At 40.3% G+C, this 25977-nt stretch overlaps 1 protein-coding gene across 2 annotated transcripts; it reads left to right on the forward strand.

The window, feature by feature from the left end:
* The first annotated feature begins 1518 nt into the window (after positions 1-1518).
* tnfrsf19 (tumor necrosis factor receptor superfamily, member 19) lies at positions 1519-25869 on the forward strand. Of its 2 annotated transcripts, none has more exons than XM_072691711.1 (11): positions 1519-1692; positions 1805-2006; positions 2918-3008; positions 3348-3458; positions 12362-12540; positions 13972-14057; positions 21991-22152; positions 22330-22455; positions 22540-22645; positions 23462-23778; positions 25109-25869. In XM_072691711.1, the coding sequence occupies exons 3-11, from the start codon at positions 2943-2945 to the stop codon at positions 25111-25113; spliced, it is 1158 nt and encodes a 385-aa protein (XP_072547812.1). In that variant the 5' UTR covers positions 1519-1692; positions 1805-2006; positions 2918-2942; the 3' UTR covers positions 25114-25869. The 2 variants fall into 2 exon arrangements, with proteins under 2 accessions (XP_072547812.1, XP_072547813.1); XM_072691712.1 differs by having other exon boundaries at positions 22543-22645.
* Positions 25870-25977: the final 108 nt, after the last annotated feature.

Below are 25977 nucleotides of genomic sequence, written 5' to 3' on the forward strand. Positions count from 1 at the left end.
CAGGTAACCAGTAGAGGGCAGCATTTTCAATCCCATCACAATCCTGTTGGACCATACAGTGGCTTTGACTTGCAATTTAGGAAAATAGGACTAAATATTTTAGGGATCAAATTTTAAGTAGTCAGTTATGCAGATGACCCTGCCTCTGGATTACGGTGGTGATGATGATTTGTTATGATATTATTACTATTATTTAGGATGCAATACGGCAATTCTGGTCTCATGGTGATATCAAATATTTTCTTTGTAAAATGCATAAATATATAGTGGGACTAAATTTACCTACATTACATTATAGAGAAATATAAGATATTTATTATATAGGGTTACAAATACACTAGAGTGCAGATCATTTTAATGGAATCAGGGTCACCTGAAGATTTGTCTACTCTGAAATTTAATATAGACACTAAAACATCTGTTCAGTGCTGTTAAAAAAAAACAAATCTGCAGAAGGTGATAATTATAAATGATAATCATGTCATTATACATCACATATAATACTACTATTACTACTACTACAACTATGACTAATAATAATAATAATAATAATAATCATCATCATAATTAATGTGCTAGCAGACCAGCGGCCCACCCGTCTACCACTGCTACCTGTTTAGTGACCATGTTAAAACCATTATTAACTATCTGTTATACCTGGTTTGGTCATTTTTATCAATAATGTATAAATAGGTCTGATCAGAGGAGGATGGGTCGGGTCCCCCTTATGAGTCTTGGTTCCTCCCAAGGTTTCTTCCTCCAGCTCTGAGGGAGTTTTTCCTTGCCACTGTCGCCGTTGGCTGCTCACTGGGGGTCTTTGATCCTTCATGTCTTACATTTTTTCTTCTTTCTTCTTTGTCTCTGTCTTTTATTAATTACTAATTATGTAAAGCTGCTTTGTGACGACAACAGTTGTAAAAAGCCTTACAAATAAATCTGACTTGACTTGACTTGACTATAGCCTATAGAGTTTCTCTAGTTGTAGCTATTGTCACGTGTTACTTGATTTACCTGTATTTGGTTGAATATAACCTTACAAGTTTCTCTAAGACTTATTAATTATTTAACACATGCAGATTCTAATAATTCACACCAGACATGCAAAGATAGAAAACCAGTTTATTACAAATTATTTACATAATAACACATTAAATGTAGTAGTTTCTGTAAAAGTGGCATAAATATGCGTTAGGACTGTTTTTGTTGTTTATGTTGTTTTTCATGACGTCTTTGTTACTTAATATGCGGGATTTTCCTTCACCTCATTTGCATGCGACCGGCTAGACCAATCAGCGAGTGCTATAAGTGACGTCACATAATCTGTACGGCGTTATTTGTTCCACCTGTTTTGAGGCCAGCTCTCCCTCCTCCAATGGGCGAGGGTGAACTTCTAGCCAATCAGAGCTCAGACAGCTAGACCTCGCTAGACAATGGTAGCGCGAGAAGTGACCTCCTACTTGCCAATCCCAGCAGTGCAGGGGCCGGGCTGGGTGGGAACGGGTGGGAAACAAAGTTGCAGAGCGTCTGTAAGGCGTTGAAATGAGCCCTCCCTGCGTGCTGGGGCTCTGATCCACCGAAACCTCGCATCAAACCGAGCCAAACCGAGCCACGATGCCTTCCAGATTCCGGTGAATCATCCCGCTGCCATGAAATAAACACCGCCTTCAGATCTGTACGCTGTTTATCTGACAGGTAAAGGACTGGAGGAGTGGAGAAGGTGCACTGCTGAGTTAGGCTGCATGTTCAACGTGTGGTTTTTGGTGCCCCGGCTGAAGCTTTGATGTGTCCTGCATGCTGATCGCAGATCAGATTACAGGAGCTCCTCCGCTGCCCTGCTGCTTTTGATCTGAGCGCCGACTCTGTCCTGTCTGTTCTCCGCGCTGATCTCGGGCTGGAAGCAGAAGAGAGGCAGCAGAGGTGCAATGCAGGAGGGAAGGAGGTAAAGGGACCTGCTGGAGCAGCCTGGGCTTCTTCTGATCGCTTCTGGACCAAATCAGTCGCTGCTGGTAAGACAGGAGCTCGTTTGATGATTTGTACAGTCGAGTCAGCCGCGCTGCTGCAGGGATTCCAGCGGGCTTCTGTGGTAGAAAGTGGATGGAAGTGGAAGGACGGAGGTTGTGATTAGATTCTTCTTAGATTTTTTAGGGTGATGCTTTATGATATTTGCAAGTTTATTATAAAGTAGCATTTATAGTTCAAAACCTCAATTATATTAGACATGTTGAGGCTTACTCACACCCTGTTATACTATTATATTTAGGCTTATAATATTATTTAAGATATATACAGACATATATATTTTTCTATTAAAAGTCATAAACACTTATAGTTATAGTAAGTTGTCTGACCAACGAACTAAGCATTATATTGTGTTAAATTAAATGTATGATATATATTTAAAATAATAATAATAATAAAAAAAAAAAAAATAATAATAATAATAATATTAATAATGAAGGCATCTAAAGACAGTCAGGTTAATGGACCAATAAAACTGCTCCAGAATGACGTGGAATATTTTTTAATAGATTTTTTTAGCTTTTTTCCTCATGTAAAGTTGTCACTTTGGAGATATGATTTTTTTGCATTGTGAACTTTTTTTTATATATAATATAACAGTAACAAATATTTTGAGCAGGGTCGCTGCCAGAGATTGGGGCCCCCATGATATTACACTGGACCACACAAGACTATCAATTCTGCCAAATTATTCAATTAACAATTTTTTAGAGCCCCTGCCAGTCACAGGCCCTAATTCTGAGCTTCCAGTAGTTAAAAGAGGTTGTCTTTGAAGCATCAGACTTTAATAGATTGAAATATTTCAAGATCTTCTCATAAGCTTGCTCCTGTACTTTATTTTTGCATTGTTTATGTCTTGTATTAATTGTAATGGCAGTTTTCTTGACTTTAATTTCAGAGTGAACATCTGGGAGACCTCCAGGATGGCTTCGGAGCAAAGGCCCACCTGGCATTCTGTCCTGAAGACACTTTTCCTGCATTTATTTCTAGTATGTTTCACCCTCAGCTCAGAAGCACTCTCATTTACATGGAAATATTGTGAGAACAAGGGGAGCTTAAAATATGGCTTATGTTTTTGTGATCTACTTTTTGTGGCATTCTTTGCAATCATTCAAATGGCAGATTTATTGGAGCTGAATAAAGTGAAGTGAAGACGTCTTTTTAGTGCTAAAAAGTATTTAATAGACTATCCAACCCTTGTCTGGTCTTCAGAGTGCAAGGTAGTGTTCCTTCAGGATTTAGCGCGTATTCTGGCCTTCATAAGCTGTGATGAAATGTTGGAATTCTTCTGGTCTTCAATGGGAGATCATATTTTCTGTCCCTCTCAGGTTGCCATAGTGGCAGAGGAGGGACGAGAATGCAGGGAACAGGAGTACAAGGACCAGTTTGGGAACTGTATCGCCTGCAGGCAGTGTGACGCAGGACAGGAACTATCAAAGGTTTGGGCTGTTCTTTTCTAGGTTTTGTTCTGTGCCACAGCTTGGAGATCTGTCGTCAAACTAAAAACATGTATGTCCAAAACGGCAGCTTTACAGGAGGAGGCAGGATTTTTCCTCACTCAATGTAGCCACATTTTATTTCAAGTGGTATTGGATATTTTTGATGGTCCAGTCATCAGATATAACATTCAGAATATGCATAAAAATATAAATGAAAAGGAAAATTGCATGGTTTTGATATGAGGTCAGGATTGTCTGACGATTTCTTTCAGAATTAATTTACTTTACAAGTACAACCAGTACAATTATATGAGCAGATTGCTCTCTAAAGCTGTCTGTGTTGTTATACTCTTCATTTTTAGCATTTCTGAAAGTGTTAAGTACCTAAGTGTTAAGCACAAGTAACATTGCAAAGTTTATTTTAAGTGCTGAATTCCTTCAGTAATGCTAAAAATGAAGAGTTTCTAAAAAGCCAAGTGACCATTTACCATTTCAAAACATACCAAGCCACAATTAAAAGGATTAATCCATGCCAAATCCTGCTGGTGCCTCTTACTAATAATTGAAAAAAAAAAGCTGTGATACCACTTATGCTACACTCGACCAAAACATTATTCTTCACAGGTTTGGGGAAATGCTTAAACCAAGTATAAACACGTGTAATCCTGGAACTGGGAACGCCTGAGCCAGAGTGGTCATAAAAACTGGGCTGGGGAAGAGGAATTCAGTGAATTCCCCATTAACGTCTCAAGGTTTACAAAATTTACTCAAGGTTTATGAAAGAGTTCCCTATCAAACAGGCCTCTAGAAAAGTGCAGCTTTGGAGTCGGCACATAAAGAGGGGATGCCAGTGTTTTGAATAGCCTGTCCCACTCAATTATTTATTGCTTCCTCCTTGAAGAGAGAGAGAGGATAAAACATTGCGCTCCTTTGTGGAGTGTTGGCCACGTTTGAAACAGTTCCGCCCTTACGCCTGACCCTCTCGTTTGTTCGGCAGATCCGTTGTTTGGTGTTTGTTTTGGAAGCCTCCTTTTCATATTCCTTTCTGTGGAAATTAGAAGAGACTTGTGATGCTTGAGGTGTTAAGCTGAGCACACACTCATAAGCAAGGCACAGGCAGATGGAGTAAATCAGAGAACAGCAGTGCACGTGCAGTTTTATGGATTTGGCACTCAGAAATGTGCGCTTACTGGTAATACGGCTCCAGTGCATCTAATTTTGGTCAATTATGGATAAAAGCCTTAAGGCTGTAGTCAATTATTGGCTTCCTTTTTTCCCCCACTGGAATTTCTGTTGTTTCTCTGACTGTTTATGGAAATGCTGTAAATAAATGACTTGGTTTTTAGCTTAGAAAATGTAACCTGTCTTCAAATGTAGATTTTAGTGAATTTTAAAAATGTTATATATTTAATATATTTAAGGTTCGGTTTATTGTTCAGTTAGCTGGCCAATAAACTGATCCAGGCAGACCAAAGCATCTGTTTGCAGTGGAAGAAATGTTGAATGTGTGATTTTTGCACCTCTGTGTTTTAATTTTTGACTTATATAGACACAACAGAAATGCTTCAAAAAAAAAGGTTTTTACATTGACTTCCATTGAAATTTGAAGGTTTGCTGAATGTAAAATTGCCATTTTGCAGAGACAAGGTGTGTGTGACAGTGCCAATATAGTCCTTTCTAAAGGTGCAACAACATTTGTATTCTCTTTATGTACCTAAAAGGAACTAAAATTAATAATTAAAACTCCTGATTTGGTTGCACAAAACCTTTGTATCTCCAAAATGTCAACTTTACCCTTAACTTTCAATGGAAGTCAATGTAAAAGGATTTTATTCCAAGTCATTTTGGAGTATTTCTGTTTTCCCATTTATCATAAAATTGTGACACAACATAAAGAACAGCTGCCAGATTCAAAGTGTGTCAAAAAGTGAAAACGGCAAAAATAGTTGATTAATAGGGATCTGTGCTATCAAATATAGCATATATTAAACCCCTCACATGCTCATTGTCCCCATGCACTGTCTTTTCCTGATAATGTTAGATATGAAAGTCAGATTATTTAATAAAGATTTTCCAACACTTGTTACATTATTTCCATTCGGTTGTGAAAACCTAAGTTCCAACCGGACTGACCTTTGGATGAACTCCTTCTCCGTCTGCATTTCATCAAACGCACCCCTATTCAGATGTTGTGATTACAAATGTTAAATCATAACAGCCATCATAAACATTTCTCATTCTGTCTGTGTGACTTGACGAAGTATAGCTTGCGTAATTAACGTCCCTTTTTTTAATTCCGATAACGTAATTCCTCTTTCGTGTGCATGTCTTCTGGTGTCTCATTATTCCAGATGGAGATCAGAATTACAATAATATAAGCTTCACATCTGCATCAAAGTGCACCCTCCAGCTCCATCCTCCAGGGAAGGTGTGTGGAGTGACTTTGGGGGTTTGAGTAATTGAAGGAGGTTGAGAATTCTCTGGGGCCCGAGAGTCCTTTAAAATGCCTCTGTGTCTGAACATGCTTGCACTTCATCCAGCTTTTCTCCTCTATCTCCCCACTTCCTTGGTGTTTTGCTTGGCATCTTCACTAAAACCTGATCTGGAGATAGCAGCGAAACGTCTTTTGTGGGTGCAGGTTTGGAGAGCACTCTGAGACAAGATTGTTGTGAAATGATAGGTGCTGTATATTCCAGACAAGCTTTTGGCTGGAAAGTGTGAGGAGGTCTCACGACACCAGGCTGGGTTGAAGTCACTACAGGTACTTTTATGTATATATGGTCACCGATCATGCCAAATCCTTGTATCTCCACTTTCGCTGGTTTCACTTTTTGACACAGTTTGAATCTGGAGGCTGTTCTTTACACTGTGTCACGATAGAAATGTTCCAAAATGACTTGGAATAAAACCTTTTCATATTGACTTCCATTGAAAGTTAAGAAGGTTGCTGTTTTGGATATGCAAGGTTTTTTGTTTTTTTTTGCATACAATACCATTGAATGTTTCTGTTATTATAAGGCAAGAGCCGTACAGAGGATGAAAGATATTATTTCCTATCAGCTTGTTTAGTCAGTCAGAAGTCTGAGAACATTTACTGGAAACTGACTTTTCGTAAGCGTAACTGTGTGTTTTATGTAAACACGATTTAAGGCATATCAAAGCAATGTTGGAGAAAATGAGAAACTGCCGCTAAATCATGCAATCCTCAAAACAGTCCTTTTCCTTAATAACATCTTAAGACACGACACATTCGGTTAGCAAGTTACAGCAGGAAATCGCTCCACAGTTTGCTGTTTTCCTGGACTTCAACTGCGCTGAAAAAAATGCTGCTTTGAATTTATAGGGCTGCAAAGTGCCTGCAAATGAATAAAATGGGATATATGAACACAGCTGTCATCAAAACAAGTAAAGTTTGTACTGCAATGTTTAAAATAGTTTACAATCCTGAAAAAAGACATATTTTGTTTGGACATCAAAGGTAAATATGAAACATAACTCATTGTACTGTAATTATACATATTTTTATTTATATCACAACTCAGTTTAGTCCAACGTTCTCCCAACACACACTTTTTAGTTGTGCGTCTCAGTTTGATCATCAATACAGTTTGAATTAAGCCAACTCAAATGAAGTGGGGGGGGGGGTGCATACTATGTAGTCCTGGACTACATTTTCATCTCCGTTCAGAGTGCCAGGCTTACTCCCAGTCCTGAAAACCACGTTCATACAGTATAAGGTGTAGATAATCACAAAAATCCTAATTTCAAGCAGCTGTTTCCAAACGGCTGCTCTGTTTACCCACTCAAAAAGCAGTTTTTGTGGGTGACAGTGTAGCAGCTGTTTTTGTAGCTGTTCACATCCACTCTGATCAAAGAGTGGCCCTATGGCCACATCTAATACATCCTGGCCACATCTGAGAAGCCTACACACAACTCTTGATTCTAAGGCCAACGATCTGTCCAAATCTCTTCTCGCTGCTGGATAAAGAGGCAAAAAAAAGAAGCTCTGCTTGGGTTTCGCCCTCCCTTCAGCCCTGCTGCTGATTATCTCCCCAGCGATGGCACCATGCCTACAAGCAGAGCCAGGCCATGCTTCTTTTATTTCCTCTCTCTCTCTCTTTGTTGTCCAACCCTCCCTCCTTGCTTCCACTGTTGGCCGCTGTGCCCTGTTGGAGAGAAGGGCCTTATATGGGACATGCAGGCAGCAACAGCTGCCATTCTGCTCCAAACTACCCCCACCCCCCATCCCGACTCCCTCTCCTACTTCCACCACCCCCCCCCCCCTCTCCGTCCTGTGTGCTCTCTTGGGCCGGTCCAAGCTGAGAGCATGCAGGCCAAATCAGGCTTCTCTGAGGCCACAGAAGCTGAAAAATGCCTGATTCCTGTTGTGCTGGCGCGAGTTCCCGTCATTGACTCTATCAGACAGGCCTGATATCCGTGCCCACACTCAGAGCCCAGTGTGTGTGCGTGTGTATGTGTGTGTCCAGAATGAGAAACAGGATCTGGGTGTAGAGAGAAGGCCACTGTTTGAAGCTGACCTTCAAGTTAATGATATATGAGCCCAGTGAGTGCGGTGGGAATGCTGTGTGGTGCTGTGTGGTTAGTGTACTCTCACCGGAGAAGGGGCAGCTGGGCCAGACAATGCTACTGAATGATGTCATACCACAGAGGTCCTCTCATTTTCCTCAAGATACACTGGTCTTCTGCAACGGTTCTAACGTGGCTCTTAGGTTATATCTAAGTGACATCATTTTTAAGAGGCCGAGATTTATTGATGTGCTAAAAAAATTCAGAAGGTCTATTTCACACTATTTGTATTGGGTGGGCCAAATGATGCCACAGAACCATTTCTGGTTCCATAAATCTTTGAAGAAGTCAATGTAAAGTTTCTTTACCAATGTAAAGGTTTCTTCACACTCACATCTTGTTTATAAACATAGTTCTATATGTGACCAAAAATGGTTCTTCTATGGCATCGATCAAAGAACCCTTTGTAGCACCTTCATTTTTAAGAATGCAGTATAAATATACAAACAAAGAAAGTATTAGGTTGCACATTGGCTATGCTGTTGCTATGTGGTTGTTATTGTATTCCAGGTGGTTTCCATGTTGTTTTTAGCTGGTTGCTATGATGTTGGTAGGTGGTTGCTATCTGGTTCCTATGACATCCCAGGTGGTTTATATGAGGTTGCTATGTGGATGCTAGATGGGTGCTGCAGTATTACAAGGTGATTGATATTATATTTTAGGCAGTTGGCATGGTGTTGCTTAGTGGTTACTATGCAGTTCCTATGGTATCCCAGGTGATTGCTATGGTGTCTCAGGTGTTGCCAAGTGGTTGCTGTGTTACCCCATCTTGATGGTTGGTGTTGCATGTGTATTTGTAGCATTGTTACGTTTGAAGGATGCCAAAACTATATACAAGCCTGCATTGCTCAATCCAACTGTTGATCTTTAAAAACTGGGGGTTTGGACTGTTATGAGTTATGTGGGGATAATCCAGCAGAAAAATAATAATGATAATAAAAGAAGTTTGGCATTGCACAACCATAATAACAGGATTTACATGACACAGTCACACTAACATACTTTTGAAACGTAATGGATTCAGAATGGATACCTGCAAATCGGTTTCTAAAAATGCAAGATTTATGATTGTGCTTCATTCTATTATTAATTGCTAAGACTGTTTCTGCTGTATCGTTGCCATCTAACTTGTCCAGCAGTTTTTGAGTTTGAATCAACACCATTTAAAATTCTGCGGCCTCATTTGGGGCTTGTACGCTGCTCTTTGATAGATGAACAGTTTGCCGGTAGCAACAGATCTTTTGCTGTTGATAAAAAATAAATCAGTAACACCCAATCAACCACATGGGGTACCACAGCAACCTCTTGGCAATATGCTTGCAACCATCTGAGACACCATAGCAACCACCTGGAATACTTAGCACCCTAGAAACCAACTGGCACCATTTCAGCAACAGCCAAGCAACTGCCTAAAGTGGGAACCACTTAAGCTATGCATATTTTTTCTAAAAGAAACCTTTCTAGTGTATATATATGTATATATATATATATATATATATATATATATATATATATATATATATATATATATATATGGTGGTCAGACTGGTGGGTGGCAGCTAGTCTGACGCAGGTAAAGGGGACCCCAGCGGTGAGTCTCCTAACAGGTCGGGCTGGATGAGCGTGCGGTCATTTACTCTGAGAAGGTAAAGAGACAGAGTTAGTTCTTTATTTATACATCAGCATATGTGTTTAATATTAAGATATGTTTAATTTCATGGTTCACTTCTAATATTAATGAACATTATTATCCCAAACACAGTTCTGCTTCTAAAATCTGATTGGCTGAGCCACATTTGAAGTCACAAAATTCGCTGGGAGGATGATCTGTGCAGGCTGTGTCCCACACTGAGTCTGCTGTGTCGGTTCAGATGGGTTTCAGGAATAGACGGAAAAGCCTGATGTATTGTTTAGTGAAATGGACTGGATACAAACTGTTTCGAGTGAGCCCAATTAAGAGGCACTTAAGACGTCTGTTTGGACTTTGGAGTCTGGAGATGTTTAGTTACATTATGTTTCTTAAGGTTGTGCCCAGAATGGAGAAACATTAAAGCCAAGAACATTTACAAAACCAGTCACAGCAAATGTGATTTGTCCTGGTTTATTTGAAACACGGATCAATGATGACTACAATTGTTGTTGACAGGATTTTTTGTTTACTCTGGGTTGTTATGGGTATTGTGGTGTTTGCTGTGAGCATATCCCTGTTGTTTTTCAGCAGCTATTATGCACATCGTTGTGTGTGTGTTTGTGTTTAGGGTAAATGATCCCATGTAATCACTGGATGCACTATGGCAGAAGGAAACGCTGCTCTGGTTAGGGAACGGTGCCTTGGTAGTTGTCTCCTATTGTTCACGCATGGTGGGAATTCTCCTGATTTTCTTTCATAGACATTCTTTTGTTGTTGTTTTTAGTTTTTTTTTTTTTTAGCTTTGAGTGATTATTAATCTTATTAATAGGTTGTTAGAGTATCCAGACCCCCTTTCTAATTTGCAAATTCAGCTACCATATCTGAAGATCTTCATAGAAAATCATTGGCAGTAGAATGGGATACTCTGGAGCAACAGCACCTGAGCCTAAAGCAACAGTAGGAAACCAAGGGCTGAGGTCCAGCACAGTTTACCAGGACTGTTTTTTCTGCTCTAACAGACCTACTCAACCTGGCAGTTAACAGGTGAGTTGAATCAGGTGTGCTTGAGCAGGAAGACCACAAACCTGTGCAGGAACCCAGCCCTGCAGGACCAAAGTTCTGTGGAGCAGTGGAACTGCGTTCTCTACAGTGAAGGTGCTTCATTGAAAACTTTGGATGTATGGCCAAGAAGGTTGTTTTTTTAGATGTATGTATAGGGTAAGGTAAATTAGAACAGGCTGTATCTAGGACTGCCAAAACTACTTAATTAAACATTTAAAAAGATTGAAAACACGATTAAATAAAATGTATCTTCTTAATCAGTTGACAAGGATGAGAACAATAATAACTGTTTAAAATCATGTTTTGTACAGTATGAAAAAGCTTTTAATTTTCCCCAAAAAATAAAACACTGAAACATTTTTTTAAGTTTTTAAGTTTTGACTAATTATATTAAGCATTCTCTATTAATCATTTTATGTATATTTCATATTTCATTGCCTTCTGATTTATATCAACTTGAACCAACATTAAATAATTGAGTTTGTGCCTATTCTATTAACAGTTATTGCATAGAATATTTTCTGTGCTTTCTGTGTTTTCTGTAGAATATGCCATGAAAACTAAATTCTATGTATTTCTATGTGGTTACTGTTAAAATGTGTAAAATTTGTGAAAAATAATAAGGAAAGGAAAAACAAACGTAATTATTAGTTAACTCTGTTTGTTGTGATTTCACACTAAATCTCTCTTTCAGTTTTTAATTAGCAAATATGTTGAAAATGCATGGAATTCTGTTTTTTGCACATAGAGTTAAGACACTTCATCATTAATTTTTTTCTAAAAAATAAATAACAATAAACATTTTATTGATCTGCTTTTTAAAAATGACTCTGTGCAGTGAGTCATCAGAATAATTAGTACCATTACTATGATTAAAAGTAACACCCCAAGTTGTAGCATATTTGTGTTGGTTTTCCAGAAATTGAATACTGAATGGGAATTTTCTACTGAAATCTGTTTTCAGAGCTGTCAGTCTGTGTCTGAAAAATGAAACTCTGGATTGTGTTTGGTATTTCCACATGCAGGGAACGTTTTTGGATCTAAGATCCATGGAAATGGACTAGGAATGGCTGTAGAAAGTATGTTATCACAAGCAGGTCACATGTCTCCAGCATAATGCTGCACATTGGAAGAAAAGATTTTCTTAAACATGCTAATGTCACCTTTAATCTGAAAACGAACAGTCCTACGCTCCTCAGTTTTTCAAACCCTCTCACTCTCTTACACGCTTTCCTTCAAACAAACTGAGGCAAGAACCAAAAAAAAGCAGAAGAAAAAAAAGCCTCCACAATAAACCAGTAATAAACCAACAATAGGCATCCCTGTGGGCCTTTCTCATTCTAATGCCTAGCCCTTCAGTGGCCCGGAGCGGAAGACTGCCCATTGATCCTGTGAGAGTCAGGGAGATTATTGGCAGTGTAAGATGGAGTCTGAAAAGAAGGCCAGCCTTTGTTCGCTGGGGGGATCTCACACACACCGGGATCATTATTTCATTGCCGACTCTTGTTAGTCCACATTGGCACTTTTCTTTAGCTCCCCCAACCCCCAACTCGCCCCCCTTCCCTGCCTCCCTACCTCCTTTGCCCTCCCTCACCGGTGGGATATCTTCCGTTAATCCCTGCAGGAATGTGGCTTCGGCTATGGAGAGGATGCCCGTTGTGTGCCCTGCAGAGCCAGCCGCTTCAAAGAGGACCGCGGCCTGCAGAAATGCAAGCCCTGCCTCGACTGTGCCCTCCTGAACCGCTTCCAGAAAGCCAACTGCTCCAGCACCAGCAACGCTGTGTGCGGCGACTGCCTGCCGGGGTGAGTTTGTCTGAGCCAACAGCCTTAAAAAAATAAAGGTGTCTAAAACAATGCCATAGAAGTACTGTTTAGGGTCCTTAAAGAACTTTGCAATGGATTGTTTTTTAACCTCTTGAATCCTAGGGGCCTGTATGTGGGTATACACTTAAATTTCTCACTCTCATAGCTCCAAGATTCATGTTGAAAGATTTATCCTGTTGTAGAAGCCATTCTCTTTTCAGCCTCAGCCTTTTAACACATGGTTTGACATTTATATCCATTCTTCCCTCCATCCATGCAAAATTACTAATGCCACTGGCTGCAACACAACCCCAAAGCATAATAGCTCCTCCCCTGTGCTTGGCACAGTTGGCAAGCTGTTCTTTTCATGAACTGCAGTTTCCTTTTTTCTCTGATTGTGGCCAAGTACTTTTAGTCTTTCTTTAACATTTCCTATTTCTATATTATATATATTTGTTTTTCCTCTTATATGTTTTTATTCAGTCTTTATCATGTCTTATACTAAGCCTATGTGTCAATGTGAATTTGCGAGTGTAAAAAACATTGTAAACCCCTTAAACCTTAAGGTTCTGTATGTTGGACCACACTTATAGTTTCTCATTCCACTTCCCCAAACAGACAGTCCAGATATGGAAAGTAGGTTGCAAAAACATGCTAGTTTGAATTCACTGTTTCTGTCATGTTAACAAAAAAAAACAACATACAAACACATTTACATACTTTCACCTGCTCAGGCTATAGTAGTTTACAGTAGTATGGTAGTCTGTTCAAGCTGAAGATATGAGCTGTGTTTTTCATGGGAAATATACCAATAGAAATGCTCCAAAATTACCTGAAATCAAATCTTTAACATCAACATCCATTAAAAATGTTCTTTTTTTCTATGAAGTTGCCATTTTGGACCACCAATTCAAGGTTTTTCTTTGGACCATACACCCACACCCAGAACCATTTAGGAGGTTCTAGGAACTCTTAACCTGTTTTAAAGGTAAAAGCTCTGGTAAAGGAGGCTCCTGATGGTAATGTAAAGGTCAGGGAAATAGACACTAGAGTACAGGAAAGGCCCAGGCATGTTAGTAATGCTGAGACATGTCTGGTCCTTTGAAGACCAGCTTTTCACATAAGTGGTTCATCATGGTGCAAGTGTTACCGGTCGCCCGAAAGCAGCAGCTCATTCTTACTAGTTAGTCACTTAATTACTTTTGATTACCCCTAATTAAGAGCTTTGGCACACTCAGGTAGACACAGCTTAGGGCAAATGTGCAGAATTTTCTTGTTTTTTGTTCTTCATATCGCAGGAGCAAGTGCTCTGTGCTTTTAAAGGCTGCTGCACATGGCACATGGCTATCTGTTTTTAAACTGATTTAATGTAATGCAAGCTCACCCTTCACCTAAACGTCCTGTCTGTGGATCTTTGCTTTTGCACTGCAGGTTTTACAGGAAGACGAAGCTAAGCGGATTCCAAGACATGGAGTGCATACCATGTGGAGATCCTCCACCGCCTTATGAGCCTCATTGTGAGTATGAGTCTCCTGTGAATAAAAAATGTATAAATATCTCAGCTGTTTTGGATGAAGGTTGACTTGTGGTATCGTCCAACTGAACAAACAATTGTCCCAATGTCCCAGAACATAAACCGTCAAGGAATATGGTATGTTTTTATGTGGAGTGAGGGAAATATCCTGTTCATTCAGTCTTACAGGTTCAGCCAGCAGCGTTTTACAACCAAATAAATGCCTTCTTTTACAAGCCAAGACATTCAGGAAAATTGATTTGAGGGCTGCCAGCGTGATTGTTAATCACAGCAGAACTAGGACTGCACTAGACGTTCCTTTTTTTTCATTTTCCAAATGGATTTTTAATGCATGTTTATAAATGGAATAATTCTGTTCTAGCTTACATGTTTACATCTTATAATTAAACACTGTGTCACTTATCATTTGATAGTCAGTCAATACTGAGCCCGAGCCAAACACTTGAGTGTGGAATTATCTGTATGAAAAACTGTGTTGTTTTTTTTTTTTTGACTGAATGGACAGTATTGGACCGGCTAATAACAAAGCGCACAGTTGTTAAACTAGGTCTGTTCATTTCCCATGCTATTCTTTGGCAGGCCGCTTGGCTAATGAGTCTCATTTTTCCCTTGACTGAGTAGCGCTGTGGAACGTTCTGTCTTCAGGCGTTTACCATACAGCGGTACAGTGCCGTAAGTTCTCATAATCAAGTGTGACTTCCTTAGGGCTGCAGAGTGAGCAGCTGCTTCTTGTGAAGATTTTGGCAGTGTGTGAGAGGGAAGGTTTGCGCCAGGTTTAGCACGCCTCTGTCAGATGCATGGAAAGACATTATAGGAGTACAGCACAGTTTGACCCACTGATGTAAAAAAAGTGTTTTAACATTTAATACTTTTAACAAACTTTTAACTCAGGTTATTGAGCCCCGTCCTAAAGTAGGTAGAGAAATGTATACCAGTCAGCCAAAACTAACAAATTAGTACCTGCTGCCTAGTATTGAGTAGGTCCTCCTTGTGCCACCACAACATACCTGGCCATTCGAGGCATGGAGTCCACAAGACCTCTTAAGGCATCCTATGGTTTCTGGTACCAAGACATTAGCAGCAGATTCTTTAAGGCCTCTAAGTTGTGAGGTGGAGCCTCCATGAGCATCAGTGTACCTTTAGGTGCCCTGACCCTGTTGCTGGTTCACCGGTTGTCCTTTCTTGGAGCAATTTCTTGGAGCACCTAATATTAACAGAGAAGATAAACAAAGGGGACCCCTAACAACCATGCAACAGTTGCAGATAGACCACCAAAACTATGTTCTCATTTGTAAACAGTACCCAAAGTGTTAGATCTTAAACCAATAGGAGAACCATATTTATTTGGCTCACATTTTTATGTTTTCCTTCAAATTTATACGCATGCAAGATTCTCAGCTTCTCTCAATGTCCTGGACTTCTCGCTTTAATCTCCACCTCTGCTGAAGACTGATTATTCCTTTGTACCTTGCGCTTAAAGCTGCCTACTCCACAGAACCCATTGAGAAGATTTGAAAAGGCCCTCTTCGTTCCTCTTCATCTCCGCTATCTGACGGAGGGTGGTGAAAACTTAAAGGCCGAATCATTTCAATTGCAGCGTGCTGGCCTGGGGCTAGCCCACAGCTGTGCGAGGAGGCCAGTGCTCAGAGAAGACCATAAATCTGAACCCCCGTCGTTTGAGCAGAGGGGGGAGGAGAGAGGCGTTTTATGGATTCCTCTGGCCGGTTTAATGTAATTCATCTGCTGTTGTCTCTTCTTGTCATGGGAGAACTCTAAATATTTGGCAAAGCTCCTCTCCAGCTGCCCTGTCTAACCATTTGAACTGATCTTAAGCCAGTTTATGAAACAGTCACATGAGAGCAGGGTGACTGAGTTGATAATAGGTGCAAGTAATGAAGAAGACATTAATGGTGTGGTTCACAGATCAAAAATACATCGTTTTTTATACCTAATGATTGGTCAAGACATGTTTTGTGTGCGAGAAACACTTTTTTGGAAGGTTATTGTAGCTGTTGTCACTGTAAAAATAGTTTTGAGTGACAGCTATTGTACTTATAAGAAATAAAGTGACAAAGGGTTCATAAAAAGAACCATTTTTGGGTCCATAAAAAACATTTTTGTAAAAGATGCAAATTGGTAAAGAACCTTTATATCAGCTTCTTAAAACATTTAAAATGTAACTAATAAACCACAAGTAATAAAATCAGGACTCAGGGGTGTCATAAGGTCTCAATATACTGGGGCTAGTGGCCCAGTAAAATGTTGCTGTGCTCCACTAAAATCTTATTCTGGACTGCTGTGCTAGTGTGTTAGTAGTTTTTTACATTTACATTTTTGGCATTTAGCTGATGCTCTTATCCAGAGCGACTTACAAGGTTACTCGTATTACAGAGGAGGGCCAGTGTAGTGTTAGGAGTCTTGCCCAAGGACTGTCACCCAGACCGGGAAAAGAATCCCAGTCTTCAATGTGGTGTGATAGCTCACTGGCAAGTAGAGGTGTTATCTGTTATCCACACCAACCACAGTTAACCACAGCTAAATCTTTCAATCAGAGCCAGTGTATTAACGTTTATTCAATTAAAAAAATAGGCCACGTAACAGACAAGCTAACGATAGCTTAAAGCTGTATGTTTTGGTTAAGTCCTCTTATAACATTACAACTTATCAAAAATACATATTAGACCACCAAAGCTAAGCCTTTAATTAAACTAGCGAAAGCATCAGTTTCTTTAGCATAGGCTTTATTGTGCAAGCTGGTAAAAGGGGCACTGACTACTCAAGCTTGCAAAATAATCGTGATCTAGCCAATATAACACTTAAAAAACTTGTGTTATTTTATGCACATGTGTCATTGTGATATTACTAATATAATATGAATAGCTAATAATACAGTTACCAACGGTATTATTAACATATTAATAATTAACTAGTATTAGGCAAGCAGAAGGGTAAGTTACAGATGTACCCCCTCTAAAGTCTGTGTGTGCCCCAGTACAGCAAGTAGCCAAGACACCCCTGATTAGGACCTGTAGTGCTACAATTCTGCAAGGCCTTACTCCCATTTTAGTTATGGATGGAATAGTTTATTAGTGGTAATTAAGCATGTGGCTAATTAAAGCATATTATAAAGCTTTACATTCTGTAGCTGCTGAATTCAGGCAGAATAAAGAATGGTTTGGGGCAGGGTTTTCCTATCATATTCTTAGAACTCCCCTTGTTGAAAGAGTTTAGCGCTCTTCATGCTCTAACACACCGATTTTGCTCTTGGAAGGCTTGATAGCTGAGTTCAGTCAGGTGTATTAGAGCATGAACACTGTTCTACTGTGCAGTGCAAAGGTGCTCTGGGCAGGAAATGAGAAACACTGCCATGGTTGGAAACTCTTCCATTTTTGTTCATGTTTGCCACATCCTTGGCACATTTAAATGGTCTACAGCAAGTGGATGTGAATATTTCATGGAGGCTTTAACACACTAACGTTCTAAGTAGCACTTTACTTAAGGGTCAGTGATGCTCTTAGCTCTCTGAAATGTGCGAAGCCCTGCCAGGAACGTCATCTAGTCATTAAGGCTATTAATGTTCAGTGTTTCTGTTTGGCACTGAACTAAGATGCTGAATCTATGTAACAGTAACAGCAACCTAGGCTTGAGGAAGGGAGAGAAAGTAGTGAATAAGTAAATAAAAAAGTATGGACAAAAGTATTGAGACACCTGCTCATTCATTGTTCCTTCTGTAATCAAGGCTATTTACCACCCCACCTCATCCACCCCAACTATCCAACTCATCCCAAAATGATTGTATGGAGCACCATCATTCTCATCATCAATGCTGGGGGGCTTTATATCCCTCTAGCCCACCTGGCATTAGTCATGTTATCAATAGTTCCATGTGTATCTGCTCCTATACTGCCTTACTGGCAGCTGTGTGTGTGCGCATTTGCACATCTGCATCAGCAATGAATGCAACTTAAAGTAGCTGAATGCATTGGAACATGCAACATGTATTATGGACACCCTTTAATAATGTATTAAAGGACGGTTTGGCCATTGGTGGGGATTAGTGTTTAGTCTTACTTCTTCTCACTGCTTGGCTCATAATTCTGTCAGCCTCAAGCGTGTGTGTTTAAGTTTTGGCATTCTCCAAAGTCGGCAAGCACAGCGCACATTTCAAAAGGAGCAGTCTGTTGGCATTGGGACGGCTGATAAGATCAGCAGGTGAGATCTCTTCAATGGGCTGGCCTTTGTCTGTGTTTGCTGCAGCTGTGGGGTGCTGATAACAGAGGGAGCGCTTTGGTTTGTGTGTGTGTGTGTGTGTGGGGGGGGGGGGCAGCACAGCTGGGGCAGATTTGCTGGCACTGAGACACAGCTGCATGGGTAGAGGCCGCTAACAGGCTAAGAATTCCTATGGCAATGAAGGAGTACCTGTCTCGGGTAGTGCTTTCTACTAGATGTGGAGCATTGCTGTAAGGATTTGATTGCGTTAGTGAGGTCAGGATGTTGGATAATCACCACCCCACCTCATCCCCAACTCATCCCGAACGTATTGGATGGAGCACCATCCATCATTCCAGAGAACATAGTTTCACTGCTCCACATCTCAATCCTGGGGGGATATTTACCCCTCTAGTCCATGCATGGCATTTGGCACGGTGCCATTAGGTTCAAGTTTATGTGCTTCCTGAGGGTCCTATTCTACTGGTAATAGTAATAGTTGTGTACAGGGACCAGACAATCCATGTGTTTGCATCTACAGCAACTTAACATAGCCGAACGCCTTCATCAGAAGGGGTGTCCACAAACATTTGGGCATATAATGTATGTTTCATATTTGTTTACAGCATGACCATCTGCACTCTCATTATCACAGGGCTTTCTTTTTAGGTTTTCAGCCGTTTTAGGGAAAGGTGGCTCAGTGGTTAGAGCACTGGATTATTGATCACAGGGTTAGTCCCTTGAGAAAGGTCTTTAACCTTCTCTGCTCCAGAAGTGCCATAGCATAGCAGAGCATGTGCTCTGACTCCATCTTTATAAGCTGGGATATGCCAAAAAAATTAAGGAATTCAGTGTACTATACAAGTATATATGAGAATAAAAGCAAATTATAAATTATTACAATACTGTAACTACTGCTTACTGGAACCCTTATCACTCATAAATCCCCTAATATAGTAATGTTGATTATTAAGACACTTAAACCCCTTTGAAGTTATTTTCTTCATGATGGAGAAAAGGCGTATAGATTATGTCTTTGAGGCTCCTTTTCAACAAAATATTGTTTCCACATGATATTATTTTGAAGGGATCATGCACTGTTTACATTGTCTTACTAAGAGTGCTCGAATCTGGAAAGGCCAAGCCCAAATTTGCTCAGTGATTAATGTGCTGAAGAACAAACACAGAATGCTTGCGTGCATTCATTGAAAAAGGCCTTAGATAAATAATTGGTTCATATTTAACTTCATTAGATAGCAATAATACTTTTACACAAAGCAGCTTCAAAGGGCTTTATCTTTCTCTATAAACTGCATTGTTTGTGTTCTAAAACACAGAGGGTGGATAAAATGATGGAAATGCCACATGAAAAGGAGGCCGTATTGTGAATTGGCGCAAATCTCTGCTTATCAGTTTCTCACTTGAACAAATACTGAAAAAACACATCAAAAGGTTGTAAGAAATGAGGAGCCAACCGCCTAAACTGCAGGTGTGCAAAGCTACAAAAACATCCAGCAGATTTTAATGTGTACAGAGCATCCAAAATCAGGTCTCGGCTGAAGTGGCTGAAGGTTCCCTGAGAGCAATAGGAAGACACTTAAACCCCCCACAACTGCTTAAGAGCGACATCAGAAGTTGATTAAAAAAAAAAAAAAAACTTGCCACAAACACTTGAAGCTGCCTGCTGAATTTTAAAAACATTATATATACTCACATCGCTCAGCCATAACATTAGCACTTCCTGCCTAATATTGAGTAGGTCCCCCTTGTGCCGCCATAGATCTGACCATTCGAGGCATGAACTCCACAAGACCTCTAAAGTCATCCTGTCTGAAGGAATCTGGCATCAAGACATTAGCAGCTGATCCTTTAAGTCCTGTAAGTCGTGAGGTGGCCCTCTATGGAGGTGCCCATGACCCTGTTGACAGTTCACCAGTTTTCCTTTCTTGGAGCACTGCTGGTAGGTTCACTTGCTGCCTTATATATATCTCCCCTTGACAGATGCCAGTGTAGATGAAGACACCTGTCACTGTATAGTTTTTTCATGGTGGTGCTGACAGTGCAGGACAGTGACAATATGTATATTTTACCAATTTTAATGGGGAAGATATCATCAGATGCCTGTCTGCTTATCCCTGACCAATATGATAATTCATCAGTTCTCCATAAATAATAATTCGATAACTGTATTCAATGGCATTGGATTGACTGGACTCACCATGTACATTCTAAGAAGGCCTGAGTGTTTTGATTATGTTCTGGTGCGTGAAATCTTCATACTACAGGTATTAAAAACATATAAGCTAGAAAAGCTAGGTATTGACATTATGAGCCAGTTTCTTGGAAATTCAGCAAAAAAGCCTATTTTTAAAACTAAATTGTAAAGCTAGTGTGATTGATTCAGTGCTGGAAAGGCTTTTTAGTGTAGTGCAGGCTTTTTCTGACTGTGGGGAAATTGCACCTACATGTTTTAGGCCATTATATGGTTGCATTGAATCAATTCAGTTGATGTGAAGACTCTATATAACAAATATGACACTCATTTATTACTGGCAGAGGATTGTTGGATGGGCCTTTTACTCACTGCTGTTAGTGAATTTAATAGAAACATGAATGTTTAGGAAGTTTGTGCTTGATCAGGCATCTAAGGCTGCAGATCTCCTTCTCAAGTGACGCACACTTATTTGAAAAATGTCTAGCACTGATAAACCCACAGCTATTTCCTCTTGTTCAGTCCCTGATTAAAGGAAAAACCAATGTGTTGATCCACAGGGCACGGAAGCCCTTCAGTACTGCTGAGTCTTTATTCATAAGCTTTTTTGAAACATATAAAGGAAAAATTCTACTATACATAGTCTTTCCTGTCCAAAAAAGCGACTTGCCAAGGGGGTACTTGTGGAATCCAGATGTCGCTCCCCAATTTCAGACTAATGATGTATATAGCAATGCTTGGTTTTAGTACATGAAAGCACAGCAGGGGGTAAGTCAGTTAAGCAGCAGCTGTTTCCTCAGGTTCCACGTACATTCCCTAGCTCTGCCTCAAACGGCCAGCCCTGCCTGCTCCCAACCTTGATCAGACACTTAATAACAGAGTCGTCAGACTGGCATGTAAAGGCCCGACTGCCCTGGGGTTAGGGGTGAAAACTCATCGGCAGCCTGAGAATGTTCACCTCCAACCCCCCCTACAGCCTGAGGGCGTTCTCACTTTGAACTCTGATGTTTCGATGGCATATTCATGGCTGTGGAGGTCTTGGGCTGGGGACACTTCACTGAATTAACCTTTGTGTTGTCTAAAGGGTCAAATTCAGCTGCACTCCACCAGGGTAAACAGGCTGTCTTTAGGTCATAAAGACATAGGACAAGGGGAGTATACAGAATGTCAAGACCACACAAAGGTTAAGCATTTGAGCACAGGTTCTATGACTTTTCGCACTGTTGGTCATACATAGTTGGTCAGCACAAGCTAAATAAATGTTGACTTGCTACTGCAATGGACCTGAATTAGATCAAATTATTAAAATAATTTAAAAGTGAAATATCTGAATACACCAATACTATTTATAGTACTATTTAGACTTTATTTTATGAAGCAGTACTGAGCATTAAACGTGCTTTACCATAAAAAGATGTTGAACTTTTTTCAATTCTTAAATTTTACAATCAGCAAAAGCTTTTCCAAACTTTTTTTTTCTCCTTTGTATGTTCAGGCAGTGGTCGTGTAAATCTGGTGCCCATTCCTGCCACAGTGACCAGCCCCAGAGACATGGCCCTGGCTGCAGTCATCTGCAGTGCCCTGACCACCGTCCTTCTTGCTCTGCTCATCCTCTGTGTCATCTACTGCAAGAGGCAACTCCTGGAGAAAAAGCCTGGTAACTACCCTCATCAAACCCTGAGCTGATGTTCCAGCTCTCCACTTTCCTAGATCTTTATGCTAAATGTTCTGGTACAAGTAAAGCTGCAATTGCCATTTGCTTTGAAAACTTTGGTTTTCCAGATGAAGTCTAGGTCCATTTCCGAAATAAATGACTCGTTATTGTATGTTGCAGCATCCCTGAGGTCTCAGGATGGGCCCTTCACCGGAGCAGAGCTGTCTTGTTTGGATCGACGGCGAGTTCTGGAGTTTTCCCAACAGCCCTGCTGCCACTGCCATCCCATGCCTGGGCAAACTTGTGGTGAGTTTCACTAATGTACCTTCAGCACGTTTCACACTTGTTACGTTGTGCTATGATTTTGATCATCATATTGATGTTGGTTAGCAGGTCCTGCGCCCATGATTCCCTCCCTGTGCTGTGAAGACACATGCAGTCAGGGTCACGGTCAAGACAACAGCCCCTTTCAGTCTCAAAGCAGTCTCAGTGAGAGGTAAGAAGGTACTAGAGCCAACAAACCTCATACTGGATATTTTGATAAATGGATTTTGTAAACCTAATATTGTAATATTGACTTGATGTTTCTCAGATCCCCTCTACTTGTCATTGTGGCATATTATGAATGCTATGGACAAGTGAACAACAGATCTAGTCTGAATTTGTCATTAAACCTTAGAACCAACAACAATTTATTGCACATATGTGTCAATAAGCAGAAGGAGAGATATTCTACAATACCATATGCCATATACAACAATGCATGTGGACACCCTTTTTAAATAAATGCATTCGGCTACTTCAAATTGTGCTCATTGCTGACAGAGATGTGCAGATGCACACACTCAGCTTGTCTAGTCCCTGTAGAGGAGTATTCCCAATCGAATAGGACTCTCTGGAGCAGATAAACATGAACCTAATGGCACCATGCCTAGTGCCAGTTGTGGGTTAGAGGGGTATAAAACCCTCCAGTTTTTTGAGCTGTGGAGCAGTGGATCTGTGTTCTTTGGAATGATGGTGGTGCTCCATCCAGTACTTCTGGGATGAGTTGGGGAGTTGGAGATGAGGTGTGGATGGTGATCATCCAACATCCTGACCTCTGCATGCAATCAAATTCTTACAACAATGCTCCAAAATATGGTAGAGAGATTTTCCTGGACAGTAGAGACAGTTACTCCAACAAAAAGCAGGATAAACTCTTTTATAATACCCTTGATTTCAGAGAAACAATGAATGAGCAGGTGTCCCAATACTTTTGTCCATATATACATTGTGTGATCTTGATGTTGATCTTTTCTCATTTCTACACCAGGCATGTAAACTCAACAGTGAGGAGCAGCCAGGGTGATCTGGGACAGGCTCCAGAACCTCTTCCTGTGGAGTTTTCCGAGGTGTGGCCACTCATGGACAATACTGCAGACAGGACAAACCCTCAGCCCAGCTGTTCACAGCCCAAAAAGAGCAACGACTCTTCCTCAGAGGAGGACGAGGATGAGGAAGAAGAGAACAAGCAAGAGGAACACAGCTCACGGTTGGCCTCCACCATCCCCAATTCAGATTTTCTACAAGATGGAGGCAGCTTGGCAGATACTTCTCTCCTGTCACAGGAGCATCTGCCGACAATGGAAGGTGAGTGTCACAATCTACTAAAATACTATTTCTATGGTCACTGTGTGTTGCAGTAAATATCATGACTCTATAACTGTCATTTTTAGTGAATATTAGTTTTCATTGATTGTTGCCATATTTGATATTCAGGTTGTGCATTTAATGCACAGTAAATGCTCAGTTAAAGCATGAAGGCTGAATATCAGTGCAAGAACAACAAACATAGCTTCTGCTGTAAAAGAGTAGAGGAAAGCATGTGTCAACACCTGAAATCTCCACTAAGCACCTTTGGTGAAAAGCTGAGCATCAAAGGAACAGATGATTCAGTTTCCTTCCACAACAGAGCAGGATGTTTTTATCATAATAAACACCTCCATAATCTCACATAGGGCTATGTATTGGCAAAAACCTGGTGATACAATACACAGGGATAACGATTCATTAAACTGCGATTTTTTTAATTACATTTTAGGAAAAACCTTGTAGTATAAAAACACCATCATATGCATACAATCTAAGTAAAAGAAACTTTTAGCAGTGGAATCTGAGGAGTACAACACTGCTAGCTAGCTAACACAACACAATGAACCACTGTCTGCCACCGATCTTTACATAAAAAAAATATGTTTTTGGAGAATCAATACAGTATTGCAAAACATCATGATACATTTAATATACACTATATGGACAAAAGTATTAGGACATCTTGATTATTGCATTTAGATGTTTCATTCAGTCCCCATTACCACAGGCACCTAGCCATTCATTCAGTCTGCCATTTGTGACAGTTGGTGAAATTTCTACCCTCCTATATACCCCAGGAACAACCGTGAGTGGCATTATTGAAAAGTGGACGCGTTTAGGAACCACAGCAACTTGTAAAGTTACACAGTGGGATCACTGAGGTGCATAAAAGTCACCAGCGCTCTGCTGATTTCGTAAGAGCAGAGTTCCAAATCTGCTGTTAGTGCTGCAAAGATGGACTCCATACTAAGGCATATGGATTTAGAATGGGATGTCCATAAAACTCTCATAGGTCCCAATATTTTTTAAAATACCTTTAGTGTCAAATGCATGCTTAGGCATTATTCCATTACTTTAGTGACCTAGAAAATGTCACCCAATGGTTATTTATTATTTGTGAGCATAATTCCAAGGATACAATCCTCATCTAAGTGTGCCTTAAATGTCAAACCTGCAGAGAGATATCAGTGCACCATGTCAGATACTGCCATGCTAATTTGTACAGGCATTAGTTGGGTGAAAACTACATGTTTGCCTCTCTTAAGTGGGACTTTTGTTAACAAGTGACCCCTATTGTTCTTTATGGGCTTCCGCTCTCTCTGTCTAGGATGACCTGGCCTTATCTAGCGCGTGTTTGTCCTGAAGAACGACTCTGGAAGTGAAAAGCACAGAGGAAGATCCCAGCTCAGATTACAGGAGGCCACACAGGAGCTCTGAAAAGCAGGTGACGTGCCATTACCTCCTAGCAGCCGGTGGCCCCCAGTTATCCTACTCAAATCAGAACAGACTTTGTAAATAAACATAAGCATGATCTGTAAAGCAAGACTCAAGCAGGCTGAGTAAGAAAAAGAAAACAAAAAGAAAAAAAGCTTGTGCAATGCAGTGTTGAGTTGGCGGACACCTGTAAAGATTGCCAGATCCGGCGATGAAGATGAACCGGAGTTAAGGAGTTCTGTTTGCAAGCAGAGCAGAGAACTCGTGATTCAACAAGAAGGATCTGCACACTTCTGCAGCATTTGTGGAGAAAGAAGCTTGAAGAAACCTTTACTGCTACGCTTAAACTGTGTATCCATACCTTATCATTTGAGCACAGGTACCTTTCTTTGGTAACAATGTCTGGATTGTTTGTTGCAGTACGGTCTATATACATTGACAGTCTAGGTGAATCTGCACGTGTGGTTTTCTGTTTGTTGCTTTGTAGATACTGTATTATAGGAAATAGAAGGACAATATTTTTATAATGTAGATGTAGATACCATGGCCACTTACTTCTCAGAAGTATGCTTAAATGAGCACTTGGTTTGTTCATGATTTTCTGTTTGTTTGTTTTTGCCTTCCATGTTTCTAAATAAACCATAAGGAATAATACCAGAGGCTTATTATTGATTTGAACAAGTATACGGTACAGTGCAGCATTCCTGAAATGAGAAGCTGGCTCTTTTCTTCTTTAATTCAAGACACAATAATTAAAACCTA

Source organism: Salminus brasiliensis, chromosome 11, assembly GCF_030463535.1.
Source record: "Salminus brasiliensis chromosome 11, fSalBra1.hap2, whole genome shotgun sequence".
Lineage (NCBI taxonomy): Eukaryota > Metazoa > Chordata > Actinopteri > Characiformes > Bryconidae > Salminus > Salminus brasiliensis.

Excerpts from the sequence above, each read along its gene's own strand:
- tnfrsf19 (XM_072691711.1), top strand. The coding sequence starts at position 2,943 with ATGGCTTCGGAGCAAAGGCCCACCTGGCATTCTGTCCTGAAGACACTT. Across the intron at positions 22,153-22,329 it reads ACTCCTGGAGAAAAAGCCTG|CATCCCTGAGGTCTCAGGAT; the intron begins GTAACTACCCTC and ends TGTATGTTGCAG. Across the intron at positions 22,646-23,461 it reads CAAAGCAGTCTCAGTGAGAG|GCATGTAAACTCAACAGTGA; the intron begins GTAAGAAGGTAC and ends TTTCTACACCAG.